The 21,109-nt window shown below is 44.9% G+C and overlaps 1 protein-coding gene across 1 annotated transcript in view; it reads left to right on the forward strand.

Moving 5' to 3' along the window:
• AK7 (adenylate kinase 7) overlaps positions 1-21,109 on the forward strand; it is a 97,929-nt gene that overhangs the window by 44,450 nt on the left and 32,370 nt on the right. Inside the window, exons 6-12 of the mRNA XM_001102256.5 lie at positions 1,388-1,468; positions 3,484-3,572; positions 7,246-7,336; positions 10,672-10,749; positions 12,186-12,335; positions 18,060-18,188; positions 19,796-19,925. Of these exons, the coding sequence (XP_001102256.3) occupies positions 1,388-1,468; positions 3,484-3,572; positions 7,246-7,336; positions 10,672-10,749; positions 12,186-12,335; positions 18,060-18,188; positions 19,796-19,925 (748 nt within the window). The remainder of the gene's footprint in view (positions 1-1,387; positions 1,469-3,483; positions 3,573-7,245; positions 7,337-10,671; positions 10,750-12,185; positions 12,336-18,059; positions 18,189-19,795; positions 19,926-21,109) is intronic.

Below are 21,109 nucleotides of genomic sequence, written 5' to 3' on the forward strand. Positions count from 1 at the left end.
CTTGAGGTCAGGAGTTCAAGACCAGCCTGGCCAACATGGTGAAGCCCCGTCTCTATTAAAAGTACAAAAATTACCTGGGCATGGTGGTTCTCACCTGTAATCCCAGCTACTTGGGAGGCTGAGGCAGGAGAATCAGTTGAACCCAGGAGGCCAAGGTTGCAGTGAGCCTAGATTATGCCACTGCACTCCAGCCTGGGCAACAAGTGAAACTCTGTCTCAAAACAAACAAACAAACAAAAAACTCCTATCTTCTTGCACCATCCCCTGTTTGCCTGAAGAAGCTCAAGCGAGTTTTCTCATTGGTGGGTTTGGGGAGGGCCTGGCCATGTGAGCTTGGCCCCTCTTCCTTCCCTTCTCTCTGGGACTCTGTGCATTTCACCTTCCTCATGCCCTGAGACTTATAGCAGCAGGCCGTCATGTGGAGAAGTCCCTCGTTGTCCAGTGTTGCCTGGGACTGGTTGGAAAAGTTAATTTTATTCCAGATTCAGGGTTAGGAAGCTCATCATCATAGATCACCTAAGGCATGGCCGCCAGTAGAGCTCATATCAATAATAAAGATGGTATTTTGAGCTTATCTGGTTAAATATGGAGGCAGACAGTAGAGGCTGAGAAGGGTACTAGGGGATGGGGGGAGGGAGGGATAGTGAATGAGTACAAAAAAAGTTAGAAAGAATGAATAAGACCTACTATTTGATAGCACAACAGGGTGACTATAGTCAGTAATAACTGAACTGTAGGTTTTTAAATAACCTAAAAAGTGTAATTGGAGTGTTTGTAACTCAATGGATAAATGCTTGAAGGGATGGATACCCCATTCTCCATGATGTGCTTATTTCACATTGCATGCCTGTATTGAAACATCTCATACACCCCCATAAATATATATACTTAGTATATAGCCACAAATATTAAAAATTAAAAATAAAGAAATATTGAGGCCCGTTCTTACAGTGCCTAAACTGCTCGTCCAGGGTGAAATGGACAATCCATGTGAATTCCCATCCTTGTGTTAAGACCCATCACCAGCTTCTTGGTTTCATGTGCTAGATCATTAAAGATCCTCATGGAAAGACCTGTTTTTCTATCTTCTTTTCCCCCTCAGTGCCCAGCACAGAGCTTACAGGTACTAAGTTTTCACAAAAACCCAGGCTTTAATTTAATTAGGAGTCCTTGTTAAATTTTAATAGTGGTCAGAGGTATTCCTGAATAGCATAGGGGTGTTGTTTCTCCCTTTAAGAGATACGATTTGTATCCCGAACAATACCTCAGTAACCTGCAAGTGTTGACGGAAGTTCCAAAAGTGTTCATTTTAACTACTAAAATAATCTAATTCAATATGATTAATAATATTACAGCCAGCTTTTTTCTTCTGTATCTTATCTAATAGACCAGAAAATTTGCAACTTACGTAGTTGCTGCTGGACTCCAGTATGGAGCAGAAGGAGGCATGTTACACACATTTTTTAAGGTATGGCTTTTCAGTGATGACATGGAATGTTTAAAAGTGTCTTACGATAAAGATACACAATTTGAAGGGAAGGTGTTTCTGATTGCTTTGGATGTGGTTAGTGCAATAGAATAGCAGAAAATGAAAGAAAGTATGGATGTGATACTTTTAAATACTGAAGATGTGCTTCAGTATTTAAAGGGAAAAGGGTAGATATTAGAGAAAGAGGAAGAATTTTTTTAAGATGTGGGTAAGCCAGGCGTGGTGGCTGATGCATGCCTATAGTCCCAGTAAAGCACTTTGAGAGGCCAGTGTGAGTGGATGGCTTGAACCCAGAAGTTTGAGACCAGCCTGGGCAACATGGTGAAACCCTGTGCCTACAAAAAATAAGTAAAAGGTGTGGGTAGATAAGAGGCAAGCGGGTGTATTCTTTTGAGTCTTTGATCAGCTGTTCAACATGAGGGAAGGGTAGAGGAATAGTCACTTATGCATTTATCTAGCTCAGCGAATCTGCATTTTTACGTAAGATAAAATAAACATAGGGCAGAGGAAGCAATCAGATATGCATTTATTTGTCAGGTGAGCCTAGGGATGACTTTGAGTTCTGTCCTTGTCCTGTACCTGTGAAGATAAGCTGTCAATTTACATTGTCAGGGTGAAATTCAACAGAACTGTTTTCGGGTAAAGCTCTGGGGGCCTACAAATAATTTCCTAGTGGGCAAATTGTGAGGAAGGTATGTAGCTTTTAAAATCTTTGAATGAGGCTCACGCCTGTAATCCTAGCATATTGGGAGGCCGAGGCGGGCGGATCACCTGAGGTCAGGAGTTCGAGACCAGCCTGGCCAACATGGTGAAACCCCCATCTCTACTAAAAATACAAAAATTAGCCAGGTGTGGTGGCACATGCCTGTGATCCCAGCTACTTGGGAGGCTGAGGGAGGAGAATCGCTTAAACCTGGGAGGCAGAGGTTGCAGTGAGCCAAGATTGTGCCACTGCACTCCAGCCTGGGTGACAGCAAGACTCCATCTCAAAAATCTCAAAAAATAATAATTTTAAAAAAGAAAACAAAAATAAAATCTTTGAACGAGAGACAGGTTTGCTTTATGTAGTTCCCAGCTTGACTTTTCCCTCTGGCGTAGTGATTTTGGGGTCCCAAGATTTATTTTCCTTTCACATTACCCATCACAAAATTCCCAGTTACTACAGTCAGCCTCCTCAACATCTCCCTTCTCTCCATCCCCACTCCGTGCACTTCCCACTTCCAAGCTAGGGTACCCCATCTCACCTGCACACCTGCCATCATCTCTCTCTCCCCATCGGACTCTCCTTCCCACCACTTCTCCACAAGGCAACAGAAGCAAGCCTGCTGGTGTCACATCACTGCTTAGAACCCTTCAACACTTTCTCGAAGTCCAAAATATCTTACAAGACCCAGTGGGCTACTGTGACCCCGACCCCTACCTCTTTCACTCTTAACAACAATTCAAAATAATCTAATACGTGACACTTAAACAGTACTCAGGATGTCTGTTTGGTTACTGAAATACTTAATGAGAAGAAAAGACGAGGATTTGGACTCTGAGGACTGGGGTTCCAGTCCAAGCTCTCACAAGTGTAACCTCCTGCATGCTACTTTATCCACTAAGCATTTCACTCCTGTACCGATGGTAATTATTTCCCGTCACCTCATCCCTACTGGTGGGGGTAATTTTAAATTTTAATTTGTCTTTTTTGTGAGAATTGAGACGTCATGCATGTGAAAACATTCTTCTCTATATAGATGGCATGCGTATAGCTACTAAATACAACTGGTTGTAGATCTCTTGAAAAGTATTTCAGTCCCAAGGCTACACATTATTTCTCTTGGCAGAATTTGATCCTAAATCTCATCAGGGCTGATTTATAAAACACCCCCTGGAGGAAATTACTTAAGCAGATAGCTAGGCCTTGTGGATGCCTCTGACTGTAGACTTATGTGTGAGCTGTAATAGCCATCCACGTATAACTGGGGGACATGATTTTGCTTTTCTTTCAGATGGCTTGGCTGGGTGAGATTCCCGCATTACCAGTTTTTGGCGATGGAACAAATGTAATTCCAACAATCCACGTTCTTGATCTAGCAGGGTAAGCATTCTCCCAGAGACATGACCTTCATAGAATTGGTTAATGTGTTTGTTTGTAGGCTAATACTTTTTGAGCATCTGCCCAGTGCTAAGACCCTTACATGCATTATTGTGTTTGTTCTTCATAACAACCCCATGCAGAAGGTACCATCTTCTCCATTTTGCATCTAAAGAAATAGTGTCCACTGTTCAAAAGTTCTACTTTCTGGTGACAAGTTCAGGTTCATCTCTTAGAAACTATCGGCAGAATAGCAATGCCCTCCAATTTTGGAAAAGAAAGACTTTGGTATGTGCATTCTGAGGACGTAGTTTCTTATTCCTTTGTCCCAGATGAGATTAATATGTGTAACTCACCAATTTAAATTCTAGAATTCAGATGGAAAACTGTAAACCTGAAGCTTTTTTCTTCTTTGACAGTTGTAGGTAAAGTTGACATATGTTTTTTATACTCACAGAGCATCTAAACCCTGTATTCAGGCAGGTCCAGAAACCCGTCTCCTCCTTTGAAGACCCTGACTTAAATGTGAGGTCAATGAGCTGGTTCACTGTGTTTGTGGTTCATCAGCTCCAGCTTCCGGGGACTTCATTCTGTCACCTCTATGGCACATGCCCAGAAGGGAGCAATTTCTGCACTTCCCCGAGGTTCTGGTTTTCAGATTCCCACTCTTTCCCTCATCCACTGGCCACTGGTAAATTAGTCACAACCTCAGATGAATTTCTAGATTTACTGGGAAATGAAGGAAGTTTAAACTTCAGGGCCACATCCCTGAGCAGATCCCTTTCCGAGACCCTGAACCTCATTTTTATTATTATTATTATTATTTTTTGAGACGGAGTCTCACTCTGTCCCCCAGGCTGGAGTGAGTGGTGCGATCTCCGCTCACTGCAAGCTCCGCCTCCCGGGTTCACGCCATTCTCCTGCCTCAGCCTCCCCAGTAGCTGGGACTACAGGCGCCCACCACCACGCCCGGCTAATTTTTTTATATTTTTAGTAGAGATAGGGTTTCACCGTGTCAGCCAGGATGGTCTCGATTTCTGACCTCATGATCCATCCACCTCGGCCTCCCAAAGTGCTGGGATTACAGGCATGAGCCACCGTGATCCACTTTATTATTTTTCTTAAAGGAGGATCCTCTAAGTCAGGGATATCCAATCTTTTGGCTTCCCTGGGCCACATTGGAAGAAGATTTGTCTTGGGTCACACATAAAATACACTGACACTAACGATAACGGATGAGTTTTTTTTAAAAAATCTCATAACGTTTTCAGAAAGTTTATAAAGTGTGTTGGGCCTCATTCAAAGCCATCCTGGGCCTCATGTGGCCCACAGGCCGCGGTTTGACAAGCTTGCTGTAAATGGGCTAAGCTTCAGGCACTACAAAACCCTGGACCTGCTCCATCCCTGGGGATGGAGGGGCCGTAACATACCCATTTTTTCTGCAGAGATTTTACATTATGACATTACTGGATTTCAAAGATATAGAAGAGTCTTCTATATTATTAATATAACTTACTTGGCATTAGTCCTTAACATATTACTTCCAAACATAAATTAGAGTGTGAAATTATTCCCATTACAGAAGGATTTGGGGCCTGTTAAAAACAAGTTATAGGAGGCCATTGTTTTGGACTAAGTTCTTGTACTAGGCCCCAACAGACCAGACTGAAAATCAAAATGGAATCACCCATGCTAAAGCTCCAGGCACCAAACTGAAACTAAGCTGTTATCTGACCTTTCGAGAAAGCTAATTTCCCAAACAAGCCAGTTTCAATCTTCAATAGCTATGATAATAAAACTCTCTGTGTTTTCATCCTTATGACAAAAAGTAGCCTGAAGTAACTTGGTGCTAACCTATCAGTTATCTTTCCTTTCTTTCTTTTTTTTTTTTTTTTTTTTTCTCTTTTGACATGGAGTCTTGTTCTGTCACCCAGGCTGGAGTGCAATGGCACAACCTTGGCTCACTGCAACCTCTGCCTCCTGGGTTCAAGCGATTCTCCTGCCTCAGCCTCCTGAGTAGCTGGGACTACAGGTGCCAGCCACCACGCCTGGCTAATTTTTGTATTTTTAGTAAAGACAGGGTTTCACCATGTTGGTCAGGCTGGTCTCGAACTCCTGATCTCAGGTGATCCACCCACCTCGGCCTCCCAAAATGCTGGGATTACAGGTGTGAGCCACTGTGCCCGGCCCCGTTAGTTATCTTTCTGTTGTTCTACCTGTCCCTGTCTTACAAGGAAAGTAACTTTGAAATGACCAATGTGCTTTTTGTTTTTTGTTTCTGCTTTCTGCAGCCCTTTCTGCCTATCGAACCACCCGCCTCTGCTCATTTCACTGGCACACTTGTTCTATTTTTATGGAATGAAATGTTGCCTGATTCTAGAATCACAAATAAAGTCAATTGAAATCTTTAACTAGATTTGTTATAATTTTATCTTTTGACAGGCCCATTTAAGTAGCATTTTTCCCCCAGAGGTTTCTTTGAAGATTGTCAAATATTTAACAGAGGAAAAAGCAAAAAGCTGAAATGTTCTGAGAAATGGATACAAAATAGGCTAGGCGTAGTGGCTCACGCCTGTAATCCCAACACTTTGGGAGGCCAAGGTGGGAGGATCGCCTGAGCCGAGGAGTTCGGGACCAGGCTGGACAACATAGTGAAACCCTGTCTCTACAAAAAATACAAAAATTAGTCAGGTTTGGTGGCTTGCGCCTGTAGTCCCAGCTACCTGGGAGGCGGAGGTGGGAGGATCACTTGAGCCTGGGAGGTTGAGGCTGCAGTGAACCGTGATTACACCACTGCCTGCCAGCCTGGGTGACAGAGCGAGACTCAAAATAAATAAATAAATGAATGAATAAATAAATATAGAAAAAAAAGAAATAAATACAAAATAAATGTGACCTGCACATTTGGAAGCATGGATCCGATTTATTTTCATTTTATTGAAAGGAAGCTAAGATGGAGGTAGAATTGACAAGTCATTGTGATAGACATCTATTCACTATTTTTTTCTCTCTGGAATTATTTAATTTTTGTTCCAATTCCTGCTCTTCCTCTCACTAGCTGTGTGAATTTGGGAAAGTTACTTACAGGAATAGCAGCAGTACCTACCTGCTAGGGCTGTGAGAATTCAGTGGGATCACACCTGTGCCGCCCTCAGCACAGAGGCAAGCACTCGGAAACCTTGGCAACTCGGAATAGGAAAGCAGGCTCAGGCACTGTTGCTACGTGACTTCCTTAAAAGAGCCACAGCTTGTCTAAATCTGTGTCTTACTTTGTAAAATATCTCCCTAAAGCACTGTTGTGAGGCTCACATGAGCCACTAGATGGGGAAGGCTTCATAAACTGGGGTCCTACTGGGCTCAGGTCCCCTTGTTGGGAGACAGGGCAGTATGCTAGAAAGAAGACAGGTCCAGAAACAGATGGATCTGACGTCAAAAGCTAGCTCTTCCACTTTCGCAATAGCTCCTCAGCCTGAGAAATGTCACCGAACTCTTTAGCATCTTCCTCATGTGGAGAATGCAGATAACCATCCCAACCCTGACCTTACTGAAAATGGAGATAACTTATCAAAGCACCAAACCCCACGCCCAGTCATGGGGGTGGTGGTCAGTGAATTCTAGTTTACTGCATCTCTTTCGCCTTTTCCCTCTGATGATTATTTTACCTGTGGGTCTGCAGAGTGATACAAAACGTCATAGATCACACGCCGAAGCCTCACTACCTGGTTGCTGTGGATGAGTCTGTTCATACCCTGGAAGATATAGTCAAGGTACAGTGGTTTCATCTCATACTTTGATGACATATCATAAATAGTTTTGCCGGCCAGGCATGGTGGCTCATGCCTGTAATCCTAGCACTTTGGGAGTCCAAGGCGGGTGAATCACCTGAGGTCAGGAGCTCAAGACCAGCCTGGCCAACATGATGAAACCCCATCTCTACTAAAATACAAAAATTAGCCAGGCAGAATGGCGGGTGCCTATAATCCCAGCTACTCGAGAGGCTGAGACGGGAGAATCACTTGAACCCGGGAGACGGTAGTTGCAGTGAGCCAAGATTGTGCCAGTGAACTCCAGCCTGGGCGGCTGAGCAAGACTCCATCTCAAAAAAAAAAAAAAAAAAAAAAGTTTTGCCTACTGGAGTGTAGTTATACAATCAGTTGTGCTAGCAAAACTGGGACTCCTCAGTAGAATATCCATAAAACCCAAACTCATTATCTGCATTTGCAGTGTATACTTTAACGTTACTACCAAAATATCCTTTCTGTGTCACATGCACAGAGGGAAATAAGAAAGACCACTGCAGGGCTAGGTTAAGAAGATGGTGATCACTGCACCCCAGACACACACGCAGCTGACACACCAGAACCCTGAAATCCACCAACAGGCAGTTGCCCCAAAGTGTTGATGTGCTCAGGTTCACCAACCTACTGGCCAATTCCAGGAGCTCTGTTTTTAATATTATTTATTTGTTTATTTATTTAGTTTTTTGATACAGAGTCTCGCTCTGTCGCCCAGGCTGGAGTGCCATGGTGTGATCATAGCTCACTGCACCCTTGACATCCTGGGCTCAAGAGGTCCTCCTGCCTCAGTTTCTCAAGTAGCTGGGAACACAGGCATGCACCACCATATCTGGCTAATTTTCATTCTTTTTCTTTTTTTGTCAAGATGAGGTCTCACCATGAGACCAGACCATGTCTGGTCTGAAACTCCTGAGCCCAAGTGATCCTCCTGCCTCAGCCTCCCAAAGTGCTGGGATTACAGGGGTAAGCCACAGTGCCTGGCTAAGTTTGTTTGTTTGTTTTTAATTTTTTAGAGACAGGGTCTTGCTCTGTCACCCAGGCTGGAATGCAGTGGGGTGATCATAGCTCACTGCAACCTCAAACTCCTGGGCTCAAATGATCCTCCCACCTCGGCCTCTGAAAGTGCTCGGATTAGAGGTGTGAGCCATTGTGCCCAGCTTCAGGAGTCTAGATCTGGGAGAGCTTCCTCTTCTAGTCCAGGCTGCTCTGGCTAAAGCAGCTACCATGTGGCCCAGCTAATGCAGCCTTCTCCTGGCTGCTCCCTATTCATTTTTAAGATTCAGCTCAAGCCTGAGCAACATGGTGAAACCCCATCTCTACCAAAAAAAAAAAAAATAATAATAATACAGAAATCAGCCAGGCATGGTGGTGTGCCTGCAGCCCCAGATACTCAGGAGGCTGAGGTGGGAGGATCACTTCAGCCCAGGAGGCAGAGGTTGCAGTGAGCCAAGATTGTACCACTGCATACTAGCCTGGGTGACAGAGCAAGACCCTGTCAAAAAAAAAAAGAAAAAGAAAAAAAGAAAAAAAATTCAGTTCATCTATCTTCCTGTGCACCCTCCCTGCCTCATTCCCACCTCCTGCACGGGACAGGTGTCTCTCTTCACCCCAGGTTGTTTTAGTCTGTTTGAACTGCTACAACAAAATACCATAAACCAAGCAGCTTATAAACAATAGACATTTATTGTTCACAGTTCTAGAGGCTCGGAACTGCAAGATCAAGGCAGATTCAGCCAGGCACAGTGGCTCACACCTGTAATTCCAGCACTTTAAGAGTTCAGGTGGAAGAATCACTTCAGGCCAGGAGTCCAAGACCAGCACTGGGCATAGTGAGACCCCCTCTCTACAAAAAATTTTTAAAATTAGCCAGACTTGGTGGTACACATCTATAGTTCCATCTACTTGAGAGGCTGAGGTGCCAGGATTGTTTGAACCCAGGAATTCAAGGCTGCAGTGAGCTGTAATTGCACCACCTTACTCCAGCCTGGGCAATAGAACAAGACCTTGTCTCTTCTCATGCCTGTAATCCCACTTTGGGAGGCCGAGTCAGGCAGATCCCTTGAGATCAGGAGTTCGAGACCAGCCTGACCATCATGGTAAAACCCCTTCTCTACTAAAAATACAAAAATTAGCCAGGCGTGGTGATGCATGACTGTAGTCCCAGCTACTCAGGAGGCTGAGGCAGGAGAATTGCTTGAACCTGGGAGACAGAGGTTGCAGTGAGCTGAGATTGTGCCACTGCACTCCAGCCTGGGTAACAGAGCAAGACCCTGTCTCAAAAACAAACAAACATAAAAATTGTGGGAAAAAAAAAAGGCAGATGGTTACTTAGTTTTTATTTAAGATATATTCATAGATTAAAATTAATATTTATAAATATATTATAATTAATGTAGTTTTATTTTATATATATATATACACACACACACACATACACACACACACAGCAGCGTGCAGAAAATAAGATTAAAAAGAAAAGGAATTGACTGGGCGCGGTGGCTCACACCCGTACTCCCATTCAGTGTCTGACGAGGGCCCGCTTTTCGGCTTCATAGATGTTGCCTTCTCCCTGTGTCCTCACATGGTGGAGGGGCGAAGGTACTCTCTGGGGTCCTTTTATAAGACACTAATCTCATTCTTGAGGGCTCTACCCTTATGATCCACTTTCCTAAAGGTCCCAACTCCTAACACCATCAGCTTAAGGGTGAAGATCTCAACATGTGAATTTTGTGGGACACAGACATTCAGACTATAGCACAGAATCCCCTTTGCTGAGCTGCAGACGCTCCACATGATCATTATCTGTGTACAGTTCTGTCTTTCTTTTCACACTGGGAGCTCTTGAGGGCAGATCCCGGGCCAGGCTCATTGTTATCTCCACTACCTGGCACTAATGCTATTTTTAAAAATTCAATTATGTTCACATTCATTTGGGGTCGTTTATTTGTTTGTTTTTGAGACAGAGTCTCACTCTATCACCCAGGCTGGAGTGCCGTGGTGTGATCTCGACTCACTGAAACCTCTGACTCCTGGGTTCAAGCAATTCTCGTGTCTCAGCCTCCTGAGTAGCTGGTACTACAGGCACGTGCCACCACGCCTGGCTAACTTTTGTATTTTTAGTGGAGACGGGGTTTTACCATGTTGGCCAGGTTGGTCTCGAACTCCTGATCTCAGGTGATCCGCCACCTCGGCCTCCCAAAGTGTTGGAATTGCAGGCGTGAGCAACTGTGCCTGGTCCATTTGAGTTTTATATAAAGTAAAGCCTTCCAGGTAAACCAAATAATATTTCAATTTTCCTCTAACAGTGTATCAGTAAAAATACTGGCCCTGGGAAAATCCAGAAAATACCCAGAGAAAATGCATACCTAACCAAGGACTTAACGGTTAGTATATGAGGTGTTTTTTGTTTTTTTTTTAAACTATCTTTCTCAATAATATTATTATTTTTTTAATATCAGATAGGTTTTGGCTAAATAACATTGATCCATGAGGGATTTGGAGTCAGAAGGCCTAGGTTCCAATGCCATCTTCAACTCCTACCACACCAGATGTTCTACCCTAAGACAACTTACTCTTGTCTTCAGCTGTCTTTCCTGAAAAACCCCCAGAGGTCGTGGTCAGAAAATGTATTTGGGCTGGGCACAGTGACCAGCGTGACCAACAGGGTGAAACCCTGTCTCTACTAAAAATACAAAATTAGCTGGGCTTGGTGACACATGCCTGTAATCGCAGCTACTTGGGAGGCTGAGGCAGGAGAATCACTTGAACCCAGGAAGCGGAGGTTGCGGTGAGCCTAGATCGCACCATTGCACTCCAGCCTGGGCAATGAGAAACTCCATCTCAAAAAAAAAAAAAAAAAAAAAGAAAAAAGAAACAAAACAAAATGTATTTGGAAGCTATTTGATACGTAAAATGCCATTCAAACACTGGGAATTATTTTCTTTGGCCTCTTTCTAAAATTCAAACAGCAGGCTGAGATTCCAATTCCATCACAACAACAAAAAAACAGGGTTTTTTGCAGTGTGTTTTTTAAGCTTGCATTAGAATGCAATTCTTTTTAAGAATAAATTGCATTTAAACACTGCACTCGAATATGTTTCTGAAAGGACTGATACTATGGGTTGCCTTGAGGAGCAGAACTGGGTTGTTGGTGGTCAAAGGTCAGAGGGAATTTTTTTTTTTTTTTTTTTGAGATGGAGTCTCGCTCTTCGCCCAGGCTGGAGTGCAGTGGTGCGATCTCGGCTCACTGCAATTTCCACCTCCTGGGTTCATGCCATTCTCCTGCCTCAGCCTCCCAAGTAGCTGGGACTACAGGCGCCTGCCACCACACCCGGTTAATTTTTCATATTTTTTAGTAGAGACGGGATTTCACTGTGTTAGCCAGGATGACCTCAACCTCCTGACCTCATGATCCGCCCACCTGGGCCTCCCAAAGTGCTGGGATTACAGGTGTGAGCCACCCCACCCGGTGGGAATATTTTTCTCTACACCTTTTGTTCTTCTAGATTTTGAACCATGAAACTACAGTATTCAAAAAGTAGATGCAATTAAAATATTTTAAAAAGAAAATTTGGATTTCCAGTATCTTCCTACTCTTTCAGCCAGAATGTGGCCCGCCATCAGAGTAGACATGGAGACTGTTCAGAAGTAACATAGCATCACACAGGTGCTCTGTAAATACTCAGTGCTGGATTAATTGACTTCCACATTTAGTGAATGGATATTGTCTTTCTTTAATAACCGTAGTGATTTTGGTCTGTTAATGACAGTCAGAATTAAACAAAAAAAGACAAATCTCTAATTTTCCTCTATCTTTTAGCAAGATTGTCTCGACCACTTACTGGTCAACTTAAGAATGGAAGCGCTCTTTGTGAAGGAAAATTTTAATATCCGGTGGGTGGCCCAAACAGGATTTGTGGAAAATATCAACAGTATCCTCAAAGAGTACAAGCAAAGCAGAGGATTAATGGTAACTATCACCGTTTCCCATTGAAACTTCTGATTCAAGAGAAATAAATCAGACTTCTAAGTGTGATGATGCCAATGGAAGTATTTGCTTTTTCAAACATTCACATTTCTAATTTCAAGTTGTTTTTCAAATTTGACAAATTTGTCCAGGTCTAACAAATTTATGTGTATGTTAAATTAATACTTGTCAACCAAACATGAACAGTTTTAAAGTTAACATAGATAATAATGTATGCAAATTGCACATGATAGAAAGCTCCAGTGATGTCACGGTGTTGTCCATATAAAGGAGAATATTAAATAGGGAAAAATATCAAGCGCCTTGCTGGCTGGCTTGTTTCAGTCCTAGGTATACATGTGAGAGGTAGAAGAAGCCTGATTACTACTTTGATCTCTTTCTAAGTGGTCAGAGGACTCACTGGTCATTTTAATTATCACAGCTTTTCAAGGTCAATATTCTTTTTAAAAAATTAATTAATTGAAATGGACAAATAGATTACATACATGTATCCTGTACAACATAATGTTTTGAAATATGTAGACACTGTGGAATGGCTAAATCGAGCTAATTAACATCTGTGTGAACTCACACACTTACCATTTTTTATGGTGAAAGGTAGATAGATATTCTTATCTCCATAGTATAGATGAGGAAACTAAGGCTCAGAGAGATGAAGTAACTTTTTTTTTTTCTTTTTCTTTTTCTTTTTTAGACAGAGTCTCACTCTGTTGCCCAGGCTGGAGTCCTGCAGTGTGATCTCGGCTCACAGCAACCTTTGCCTCCTGGGTTGAAGCAATTCTCATGCCTCAGCCTCCTGAGTAGTACCTGAGCTTATAGGCGTGCACTACCACATCTGGCTAATTTTTGTAATTTTAGTAGAGATGGGGTTTCACCATGTGGACCAGGCTGGTTTTGAACTCCTGGCCTCAAGCAATCCGCCTGCATTGGCCTCCCATAGTGCTGGGATTACAGGTTTGAGCCACCGTGCCTGGCTGCAGCAACTTTTTCTTTTTCTTTTTCTTTCTTTTTTTTCTTTTTTTGAGACAGAGTCTCGCTCCATAGCCCAGGCTGGAGGACCGTGGCGTGATCTCGGCTCACTTTAACCTCTGCCTCCAGGGTTCAAGTGATCCTCCTGCCTCAGCCTCCTGAGTAGGTAGCAACTTTTTCAAGGTCACACAGCTAGTCAGAGATTCAAACTAGGTAGGACGCAGACGTAACTGGAATGTCCACGTCTAACTGCAGGGCCGCTGCACTTGGCTCTCTGAAATCAGATCGATGAAGCACCTGTGCAGAGCTTTGGCTGGATCCCAGGGAAACATTCTAAAGACAAACGTAGGTCATACACAAGAAAGTGTTTTGAAAACTGTAAAATGGCCTATGTGAGTAACAGGTGTCATCATAATCATAATTACCACTGTTGAAGGGAACGCTCTACATAAGCAAGTATAGTGTCACCGTCATATCCTTAGAACCATATTCTGGGAGAAAAACATGTCTAGTTAAGAATAAGCAAAACATGTATCACTTAGCAAAAGAAATAATGATCCCTTTAAGCATCTAAGATCCTCATGGTGGCTGTACTGGGAGGTTATCCTGAGATATACACCAACCCAACCTCAGAGGTTAGACTAATGTCCTCTCTAGGTCAACTGTAACAACAACACACAGAGTAGAAATATGACAAGACAGTTTGAAGAAACCGTATGGTTCCTGATGAGCAAGACTGGACAAGAACATGATAGAAGGAATAGTATATCTAAAAACTAAATAGAATATGTCTGTCCCTAGGGGCAGTTAGCCACAGGAAACACTACCGAGGCCAGTGTAGACCCACAGGTGTCACCCAGAGACATCCCCAAAAGATGGAGTCTCAAGTCATGCACTTGCGTGATTGCAGTTCCTTTAGCAAGGAAAAGTCATTGCTGCTTCAGAGACAGATGCATCAAGCCACCTTGACCCATTGCCTCCAGTCAGTTCATCCTACTTCCCTTGTTCTCATCAAAGCTCATCAAGCAGCCCTGGAAGACTTGGCTCCCAGTGTCCGTCGGCTTGAAGGGAGTAAATGTACCAAATATGTGGACTTGGACTGTGTGATTCAGTGGCAGTCATTTGATTCAGTGGCAGTCATTTGATTCAGTGGCAGTCATACTTCTCACTGTAAATAAATGAATGGATTGGCATCCTGGTTTTACACCCGGATAAAGTGAGCCTACGCCAGGAGAAAGGACCCACTCTTGGTCCATGGACAAATGAGACACCTGAACTTGCTCAGTTGACAGCCGGATCTCAGGCCTTGGTGAATGCACTGCACCTCTCCAGGGACCCAGCCCGGCTCATCAGGACTCAGCTCCGGAACTGCCTCCTTCCACTGCTGCCATCCTCCCTATCCGATGGGGCCTCACTCCTCACCAGTACCATCCATACTCCCTATCCGATGGGGCCGCACTCCTCACGAGAACCATCCATCCTCCCTATCCGATGGAACCGTGCTCTTCACCAAAACCATCCATCCTCCCTATCCGACGGGACCGTGCTCTTCACCAGAAACATCCATCATCCCTATCCGACAGGACTGCGCTCGCCAGAACCATCCATCATCCCTATCCGATGGGACCACGCTCCTCACCAGAACCATCCATCCTCCCTATCTGACGGGGCCACACTCCTCACCAGAACCATCCATCATCCCTATCCGACAGGACTGCACTCGCCAGAACCATCCATCATCCCTATCCGATGGGACAGCACTCCTCACCAGAACCATTCATCATGCCTATCTGACGGGGCCACACTCCTCACCAGAACCATCCATCATCCCTATCCAAAGGGGTCACACTCCTCACCAGAACCATCCATCATCCTTGTCCGATGGGACAGCACTCCTCACCAGAACCATTCATCATGCCTATCTGACAGGGTCACACTGCTCACGAGAACCACCCATCATCCCTATCCGACAGGACCGCACTCCTCACCAGAACCATCCATCATCCCTATCCGACAGGACTGCGTTCCTCACCAGAACCATCCATCATCCCTATCTGACAGGACTGTGCTCCTCACCAGAACCACCCATCATCCCTATCCAACAGGACCGTGCTCCTCACCAGAACCATCCATCATCCCTATCTGACAGGACCATGCTCCTCACCAGAACCATCCATCATCCCTATCTGACAGGACCGTGCTCCTCACCAGAACCACCCATCATCCCTATCCGACAGGACCGCACTCCTCACCAGAACCATCCATCATCCCTATCTGACAGGACTGCGTTCCTCACCAGAACCACCCATCATCCCTATCTGACAGGACCGTGCTCCTCACCAGAACCACCCATCATCCCTATCTGACAGGACTGCGTTCCTCACCAGAACCACCCATCATCCCTATCTGACAGGACCGTGCTCCTCACCAGAACCACCCATCATCCCTATCCGACAGGACTGCGTTCCTCACCAGAACCATCCATCATCCCTATCCGAAGGGGTCACACTCCTCACCAGAACCATCCTGTGTGCTGCCTACTTCCTTCGCCGTCTTGGTTTCCTCGCCTGTCAAATGGTAGTAATGATAATAACCAACTCGGTGGATGAAATTATATAATCTGTAAGCATACGGACACTCTACCAATGGAAATCCTTTTCATGAGCACAATTCCAAAATTTACCTTGCAAAATACGGGCCCTCAGTTTCACAACTGTTTGGATCTTTTTGAAATAAATAACTATATGTTACTGATATTTTGACTTCTGTTAGAAATGAATATTTACTCACTGATTAGGAACACCACAGGGCTTCTTTAGCATTCAATCAAATTTATCAGCAGGATAAATGGTGTTTTTTTTTAATGAGTATGTTTTTTAAAAATTAGAATAAATTTTTTAAAAATTGAGACAGGGTGTTGCTCTGTTGCCCAGCTTGGAGTGCAGTGGTGTGACTGCGACTCACTGCAGCCTAGACCTCCTGGGCTTAAGCACTCCTCCTGCCTCAGCCTGGGCCCCCAAGTAGCTGGGACCACAGGCACATGTGACTATGCCCAGCCAATATTAAAAAATTTTTTTTTTTTTTTTGTAGAGACGGGGATCTCACTATATTGCTGAAACTGGCCTCGTTTTTTGTAGAGATGGGGACCTCCCTATATTGCTCAGGCTGGCCTCGAACTCCTGGGCTCCAGGGATCCTCTTGCCTCAGCCTCCTAAACTGCTGGGATTACAGGCATGAGCCACGATGCCTGGCCTAAAAATTAGAATAAATTAACTGTGCTAAAAATAATTGGCTAAGCGTGGTGGCTCACACCTGTAATCCTAGCACTTTGGGAGGCTGAGGTGGGTGGATCACCTGAGGTCAGGAGTTCAAGACCAGCCTGGTTAACATGGTGAAACCCCATTTCTACTAAAAATACAAAAAATTAGCTGAGTGTGGTGGCGTGCACCTGTAATCCCAGCTACTCAGGAGGCTAAGGCAGGAGAATCGCTTGAACCCGGGAGGCGGAGCTTGCAGTGAGCCGAGATTGTGCCATTGCACTCCAGTTTGGGCAATAAGAGTGAAACTCTGTCTCAAAATAATAATAATAATAATAATAATAATTAAAGACCAAGCCAGGTGCAGTGGCACACACCTGTAAACCCAACACTTTGGGAGGCCGAGGCAGGAGGATTGCTTAAGTGCAGGAGTTTGGGACCAGCCTGAGCCACACAGTGAGATCTCATCTCTACAGAAAGTATAAAAATTAGATGAACATGGTGGTGTGCATCTGTAGTCCCAGATACTTGTGAGGCTGAGCTGAGAGGATAGTTTGAGCCCAGGAGTTTGAGGCTGCAGTGAGCTGTGATCGCACCACTACACACCAGCCTGGGCAACAGAGGGAGCGCCTATCTCAATACAAAACAAAACAAAACTAATAATTAAAGACCAAATTCAGTACGGAAATAGTATTCAGGCAGTAAATTAGGCCCCTTGCACACTGAACCAGAAATTCTTTGCTTTGTTACTGTTACAAAGGTAGCAAAATGCCCTGTACTGTGCACTGTCTTGTGAAACTGGCAGCATGTAATTCCTGAGCACTTACTCTTTAGTGATTTGAGTTGTTCCTGACACATCTTCTTACGTGGTCCTATCCACCAGGCCCAGATCAGCCCACATAGTTGGTGCCTATTGAATACCTACTGAATGAATGGACATGAACCAGAACATGAACTGTCTGACCAGGGGGCAGATGCTTTAGGGATGACATGGCAGCCACCGTGGTGGTGGTGGGGGTGGAGGCGTGGCTCTGGAGTCTCCACAGAAGAGTGACAGTTAGCCTGCAGAGTCCAGAGACTTTGTTTTCAAAAGACACTCCCAGCTGGGCACAGTGGCTCATGCCTGTAATCCCAGCACTTTGGGAAGCCGAGGTGGGTAGATCATGTGAGGCCAGGAGTTCGCGACCAGCTTGACCAACATGGAGAAAACCTGTCTCTACAAAAAATACAAAAATTAGCTAGGCATGGTGGTGCGCACATGTAGTCTCAGCTACTCAGGAGGCTGAGGCAAGAATCGCTTGAACCTGGGAGGTGGAGGTTGCAGTAAGCGAGATGATGCACACCACTGCACTCCAGCCTGAGCAACTGGACTCTGTCTCAAAAAAAAAAAAAAAAGCACTCCCCTGAAATAGAAAACCACTGTGTCTAGCTACAGATCATTCATAGCTTGCCCTATGTTCCTTACTCTCTCCTCTTTCAGCCAGTCAAGATCTGCATTCTCGGTCCCCCTGCTGTGGGAAAATCCAGTATTGCTGAAGAATTGGCCAAGTACTACAAACTGCATCACATCCAGCTGAAGGATGTTATTTCTGAAGCCATAGCAAAACTGGTAACACTTTAAACTATTTTCCTGGGCATTTTAATTAATTACTGTATTGTTCTTAGGGTGAAAATATGTATATTATTCGAATTAGCCAGCCGGACGCAGTTTAGATGATCCCAATTTTGTTGGCAACATCCGAGGCGTCCTAATCAGTAGCCAGGGGAACATCTGGCTTTTCTTCCCCCTCAGGCCTGAGCAGAGAGTTGACCTTGGCCACACTGGCGTCAGGGAGCTTCTTCACAGCCTGTTGGATGTGGCGCTTTCTGGCTTTGGCATCCGCATTGAGTACAAGTGTGTGTTTGTCTCCTCTCTTCTTCATGGCCAACTCAGAGGCCGGGGGAAGTTAGTTGATGATGGCACAGTGGTCACGCTGGTTTCTCCTGAGGACACTCTTCGGAGGATATCGGGGCTGCCCCTGGAGCCGCAGTGTCCTGGGACACCAGAAGGTAGATGACGTGCAGATCTTCTTTTCTCTGTGGCTGTGGACACCTTTCAGCACTGCCTTCTTGGCCTTCAAAGCTTTTGCTTTTGCTTTGGCTTAGGGAAAGAAAGGATCTTCCTTCTTTACCTTCAGAGCCATCTTGTAAAATAGCTTTTTTTGGCGGGGGGGATGGAGTCTCACTTTATTGCCCAGGCTGTAGTGCAGTGGTACGATCTCGGCTTACTGCAACCTCCGCCTCCCGGGTTCAAGCAGTTCTCCTGCCTCAGCCTCCCAAGTGGCTGGGATTACAGGCATGTGCCACCACGCCTGACTAATTTTTGTATTTTTAGTAGAGACGGGGTTTCACCATGTTGGCCAGGCTGGTCTAGAACACTCCTGAACTCAGGTGATCCGCCCGCCTTGGCCTCCCAAAGTGCTGGGATTACAAGTGTGAGCCACCACGCCCAGCCTGAAATGGCTTTTAACTACTTTATTGGGAATTTTGACATTTTTAGAAATGCTTTTTTTAGTTTTATAATAAACAAGTAACTGATTTTATATGTCAGTAAACAGAAGATGTTATTTTCATTGAATTTTGTTGTTGCCCCCAGTTATGAAAACACAGAACTCTACAGGGCTTTCCTCTGAGATGGAAGCAGCTTCCATGGGTTGCCCTTGAAATGTAGTCTGCCTCCAGCTGCGGTTCAAAGTGTAGCTTGTGTTCTCTCTGTTGCCTGGAACACTTTTAGGTGCTTTATTCGTGTTGTATGTTTCTCAGGGTATTATCAAACTTTATTTATAAACTGCTTTTTATCATTTTATTGGAAATGGCTGATACTGAGGTAGTTTTCATAAATGATTATTAAAAGTCTTGATTTCTACAACATGTGGTTCCTTCAAGGAAGATACAACCCAATACCTTAGAATAACACATTAGAAAAATGTTGACTCAAGCAGTTCCAGCATTAGCACAAAAATATACTAATCTCTTAAATATGCTGTTAAGAAAAACCTCAAGGATCTCATGTATCTTTGTGGATATGTGCATCCTGCAAAATTTTGCATGACAGCTGTCATAGGGTACATGTCCTATTTGGGTCCCAAGCTTTTTCCAGGATCACCTGCCAGCTGATTTGTGAGTAGCCAATCAATGTGGGGCATCATCCAATGTGAATATCCCTGTGGTATGCAGGAGACGATTGTTGCCCCTAAGGATATAGGGGAAGGAGAAGAAGAAGTCGAAGAGGAAGAGGAGGAGGAGAATGTGGAAGATGCACAGGAGCTCCTAGATGGCATCAAGGAGAGCATGGAGCAGAACGCAGGTAATGCACACCCAGCAGAGAGCCGCGCCGCTCTTGTGAAGAGTGGCTATTTTTAAAAATCTGGTTATAAAAGACTGTTTACAAAAAGAAAGAGAAATAAAAGACTGTTTACTATTAAGAGTGAAGTACAGGCGGCATGGCTTATGCCTGTAATCCCAGCACTTTGGGAGTCTGAGGTGGGAGGATCACTTAAGGCCAGGAGTTTGAGGCCGGGCGCGGTGGCTCAAGCCTGTAATCCCAGCACTTTGGGAGGCCGAGGCGGGCGGATCACAAGGTCAGGAGATCGAGACCACAGTGAAACCCCGTCTCTACTAAAAATACAAAAAGTTAGCCGGGCGCGGTGGCGGGCACCTGTAGTCCCAGCTACTCAGGAGGCTGAGGCAGGAGAATGGCGGGAACCCGGGAGGCGGAGCTTGCAGTGAGCCGAGATCGCGCCACTGCACTCCAGCCTGGGCAACAGCGTGAGACTCCGTCTCAAAAAAAAAAAAAAAAAAAAAAAAAAAAGGCCAGGAGTTTGAGACCAGCCTGAGCAGCATGGTGAAACCCCATCTCTACAAAAAAAAAAAAAAAAAAAAAAGGCCGGGCGCGGTGGCTCAAGCCTGTAATCCCAGCACTTTGGGAGGCCGAGACGGGCGGATCACGAGGTCAGGAGATCGAGACCATCCTGGCTGACACGGTGAAACCCCGTCTCTACTAAAAAATACAAAAAACTAGCCGGGCGAGGTGGCGGGCGCCTGTAGTCCCAGCTACTTGGGAGGCTGAGGCAGGAGAATGGCGTGACCCCGGGAGGCGGAGCTTGCAGTGAGCTGAGATCCGGCCACTGCACTCCAGCCTGGGTGGCAGAGCGAGACTCTGTCTCAAAAAAAAAAAAAAAAAAAAAAAAAATTAGCTAGGCAAGGCCAGGCGCAGTGGCTCATGCCTGTAATTCCAGCACTTTGGGAGGCTGAGGCAGGTGGATCACCTGAGGTCATGAGTTTGAGACCAGCCTAGCCAACATGGTGAAACCCCATCTCTACTAAAAATACAAAAAATTAGCCAGGTATGGTGCCGCACACCTGTAGTCCCAGCTACTCAGGAGGCTGAGGCAGGACAATCGCTTGAACCTGGGAGGCGGAGGTTGCAGTGAGCCAAGTTCATGCCATTGCACTCCAGCCTGGGTAACAAGAGTGAAACTCTGTCTCAAA

Source organism: Macaca mulatta, chromosome 7, assembly GCF_049350105.2.
Source record: "Macaca mulatta isolate MMU2019108-1 chromosome 7, T2T-MMU8v2.0, whole genome shotgun sequence".
NCBI classification, from domain to species: domain Eukaryota; kingdom Metazoa; phylum Chordata; class Mammalia; order Primates; family Cercopithecidae; genus Macaca; species Macaca mulatta.